A 4,469-nucleotide genomic window follows, 5' to 3' on the forward strand; every position below is an offset into this window, starting at 1 on the left:
ATATATGTATATGTATAGCTGATTCACTTTGCTATACCCCGAAAACTAACACAACATTGTAAACCAACTATACTCCAATAAAACTTTTAAAATAAATAAATTTATTCAAATAGGGGAAAAAAGTGATATAGAAAACTTGAGCTAGTTTTGGGAGCATTTCCACTGTTCTGGTAGGAATAAAATAAATACGCATGTATGAGCTGCAAGATTTAAAAATAAAATAAAATTAGAGGAGTCTTAAATGTGTATTACAAAGTGAAAGAAGCCAATCTGGAAAGGCTGCGTATTGGATGATTCCAACTATATGACATCCTGGAAAAGGCAAAACTGGTTGCCAGAAGCTGGGATGAATAGGCAGAGCACAGAGGATTTTTAGAGCCACGAAAATACTCTGTGTGACACTACGTATATGATGGATACACGCCCTTATACGTTTGTCCAAACGCGTAGAATGTACAACACCAAGAGTGGACCCTAAGGTAAACTATGGACTCTGGTTGATTAAGACGGGTGAGTGTAGGTTCCTCATTGGCAACAAAGGTACCACTCTGGTGCAGGATGTTCTTCACGGGGGAGGCTACACATGTGTAGGGATGGGAGTACATGGGAAACTCCTGTACCTTCCTCTCAATTTTGCTGTGAACCTAAAAGTGCTCTAAAAACATAAGATGTTTTAAGACAAAATTTTCAGAGGAGTCAACTTCCGTAGTCTCTATGGTTCCTTCCAGCTCTGACAGTCGATGACAGTTTCTCAGCCCAGAAGGTCGTTCTGTTAGAATGTTCAGCATCTCTCAGATTTTCCCTGTTGGTAGGTGAGGGGCCCAGCTCTGAAAACCTAAAGTCTTAGAAGGAGAACAAAGAACAAGGCGTCCACTTCTTACTCAGAAAGGGGGAAAGGACCCCAGCTGGTTAGGAGCAGAGCTCGGTCCCCAACCCAGGGCACTTTCTAAGTCACTTTACTGAGCATCCTTTGATGACAGGGCACACCCGTTAAGGTAAGGCACAGCGAGGTGGGCTCCGTCCACTTCAAGGAATTTGCACTTCCCTTTGTGTTCCGGTGAACCAGGAGATCTCTTGGTTCTTGTCTCTCTTGTCTGGTCCCATGCTTACCCATACTCCTTTTGATGTCCTAGGACAAGCAGGGGATACCGTGGTGGCTGGGACTGAGCTACAAAGGCATCTTCCAGTATGACTACCACGATAAAGTCAAGCCCAGGAAGGTAAGCGTGCTCTCCTTTGTGGGAGGATGGCACTCAGGTGGAGGGAGACACAGGCAGAGAAGTGACGAAAAATGTTACCCCGTGCAGCCTCAGGGCCTCTGGGCCCCCCGGTCTCCTGCTAATTTTGGGTGTATGCAAACTCCTCCGCAGTCATCCAACCTGTGTTCCCTGGGGAAATATTTTTCCTCCCCATCACTAAGGAAATGGAAGCTGTTAAAATTATTTAAGGTAAGAAGACTAGATCAGCTCACCCAGGGCAGATGGACCAGAGGGCTTTGAGAGACTGTCCTGTTCCTTCATTTCCTGGGGTGCTGTGTGCTTGAGAACATGGTGGAGCATGTCTCTTGCATCCCAAGGCTAATCTGAGTTTTCCCAAAGGTTTGTTTTTGTTTTTCTGTTTCTTGTTTTCTGGAGGAGGGGAACTAAAGGAAGAGGTTGTAGGCCAGAAAGAGGTGAAAACTAAAGAAGCATGAGAGACTTTCCTGCAAATCCAGTAAATATTTTCTGGCATATTAGAAGTGATCAGAAATCTGGAAGAAATAAGGTCATGTGCCAAAAAAGAAAGGGAAGCAGAAAGGAGTCTGCAAACTCACAGTGATGCCAAAACAGAACGTTTGAAGAGGACACAGGGCTTGAATTTTCTCTGTTTTCGTTTCCACACATTTTTTAGACCAGAACAAATTGAAAAATTATAATGGAAAAACATCTCTGAGGTGAGAGCTGTCATTCAACTCCTCTGGCAGAGAAAAATGGGGAGACGGTATGCGGTTCAGACCCTGAAATACATATTAAAAGTTTATCAAAACCACACTTGCTTTCGGAGGGAGAAAGCAATATAGGTTCATTAAGTTATTGCATAATGCTTTCCAAGCTTCTTTATCCACGAACAGGATTGAAATCCACACTACATATCCGAGCTTATTGTAGTCTATCCAGTTAACATCTGCCTTTAGCCAGTTTCTTTATTAAATTGATAGAAAAAAAAAAATGGCCCTGTGTTGAGGAGGATTTTCACTCAGTTGATCAGTCACTCAGTTAAGTTCTGTGAAAAGATCTTGAGCGTATGATGGAGGGATTCTTCCTTGGGGACAGTTCAGTAGGAACCTGGCTGTTTCGGGGACCGTTGTTTCGTGACTGTTTCCAAAACCCCTCCAGTTTCCTGCTGTAGGACGTGATTTGGACTCTGCGTTCTTATTTTTCCCCTCTTTGTTTTTCTGAGTCACTGGGTCTGTACTTCACCCAGACTCTTTCTCTTTCCTCTCTGCCTCTTTCCCCTATGACCTTTGTAAGTTTCTGTGCTTTTTCTTCTCTCTTTACTCCTTCCTTCTTCCATCCACTGTCCCCTCTCTCCAACTTGCTTGGCCATTTTTTTCTGCTCGCAAGGGCCAAGGATACTCCTAGATCGTTTAACCCAGTCCTGGTTACAATGTGTCCAGCTCTCGGTTGCCCACACTGGTGGAGACCAAGGCCAGCTTGGACGGTTCTGGTCTACAGTGGAGTTCATTAAAATCCCACAGTTGAATTCTTCTCTCCCTCTGAATGTTTTTGAAAAACGTGCTTACACGTATCGGTATGTGTTCAGTTTAATTTATTAATATGTTTAAGCTCGCTTTGTTTCTCCAATTGAGGCGCTAATGAAGATTTGAGAGGTAATGAGTTAGCGCTTGATGTACGTGATATATGTAAAACGCAGGGTGTGAGTCAGCGCAAGGGCTTAATAAATTGTAACTACTCTTGTCAGACTCCAAAACGGACCTCAAAATATGGAAAAGTAGGAGGTGCAGCATGTGAATAATCAGCCTTTGAGTAAGAGAATTGACTCTCATTGGTTGAATTTATGCAGGTCAGCGGATTAAAAATGTTAAAAGGTCAACACATTCATTCCCATATTGCCTCTATTCAAACTGAGTTGCTATTTAAAATAACGCACGCTTCTGTGGCCTCTAAGGAAGCAGCTGGGATTCTCAAGTCTCTTGCTAATTGAGGGACAACCAAGCCATCAGAGTCATTAGTCATTCATTCAAAAATGTTTATTGCGTACCTGTTATATGCAAGGCAGACCACCAGGTGCTGAGATAATTAAGACACACATCAGGTCTTCAGGACCTGCGCAGGGTATCAGGGAGAGGGGTGTGGTAATTGCATCTTACAGATAAGAGAGGCCTGTGTGAGGGTTGGTGGTGAATTAAAGGAGAGAGTCATCAGCCGGGCTTAAGGAGAAACGTCTCCACAGGCAGCAAAGTAGGAGCTGAGTGTTAAAGGGTGGACAGAGGTTTTGCAGATGGACTAACGGGCTGAGGATGCAGCGCCGTGAAGAACAGCGTGGCGTGATGGAGAAGCACACAGCACCGCCGGGGCTGGACGTCGTGGGAGAGGAGCCAGAGAGCAGGCTGATGGGGCCCCAGCAAACAGAATCCTCCGGGTTTGCTAAGAGGATTTCATCTTCGAGACAGAGGAGCGACCACATCAGACCTTCGTAGTCAGAGAAACATCGTTCTGGTACCTAGCAGAGGATGAGTGGAGTGATACAGGGCAAGACTTGCAAACCGGGACATCATTACATTAGTGTAGGCCAGAGCTGGTGGCGTGGCTCGGGGGTGGCTGTCCGTACCGGGGATAGAGAAGGGGACTTGGAAGTGAGATGTCTAGAAGGTGATGTGACTGAACAATGGCGGGAGGCGACAGGGTGGAAGTTGGAGCAGCAGGAGAATCTAGAACAACTTCCTGATTGACCAAAGCCTGGTATATAAGAGAAGGGGAGAGAAGTTCAGTCTAGGACATGCCGAGTTTTGGGCTGATGGGACGTCCAGGTAGTGGTGGCAAATAGGCAGTGGGTATTCAGTTGGAGCTCGACAGTATCAAGAATTTCAAACCAGAGACTGAACAGAGAGAGGAATGGGAGAGGCACTCGGCACACTGGAAAAATTACAGTAGCTGTGAGTGGATTTCAGTTCCCCATCGTGACATTCCCTGTGAGGCAGAAGGGCAGGGCTGGGACCAGGACACCCTGACCCTTCTGTAACTTGGGGAGCCATCTTTAGGAAATGAATGTGCAATCTACGTATAAAATTAAGGATGGGCCTTTGAAAAGCCTATGACGGGAATTCCCTGGTGGTCCAGTGGTTAGGACATAGAGCTTTCACTGCCAAGGGCTGGGGTTCGATCCCTGGTAGGGGTACTAAGATCCCACAAGCCGCCTGGCGCAGAAGAAAGGAAGGAAGGAAGGAAGGACGGAGGGAGGGGAGGGGA

General features: G+C 45.8%; 1 protein-coding gene across 1 annotated transcript in view; it reads left to right on the top strand.

The window, feature by feature from the left end:
• FRMD4A (FERM domain containing 4A) overlaps positions 1–4,469 on the top strand; it is a 306,388-nt gene that overhangs the window by 219,495 nt on the left and 82,424 nt on the right. The window contains exon 11 of the mRNA XM_007460894.1: positions 1,134–1,220. Coding sequence (XP_007460956.1) covers positions 1,134–1,220 — 87 coding nt within the window. The remainder of the gene's footprint in view (positions 1–1,133; positions 1,221–4,469) is intronic.

This window comes from Lipotes vexillifer, unplaced genomic scaffold (assembly GCF_000442215.2).
Source record: "Lipotes vexillifer unplaced genomic scaffold, Lipotes_vexillifer_v1.1 scaffold534, whole genome shotgun sequence".
Lineage (NCBI taxonomy): Eukaryota > Metazoa > Chordata > Mammalia > Artiodactyla > Lipotidae > Lipotes > Lipotes vexillifer.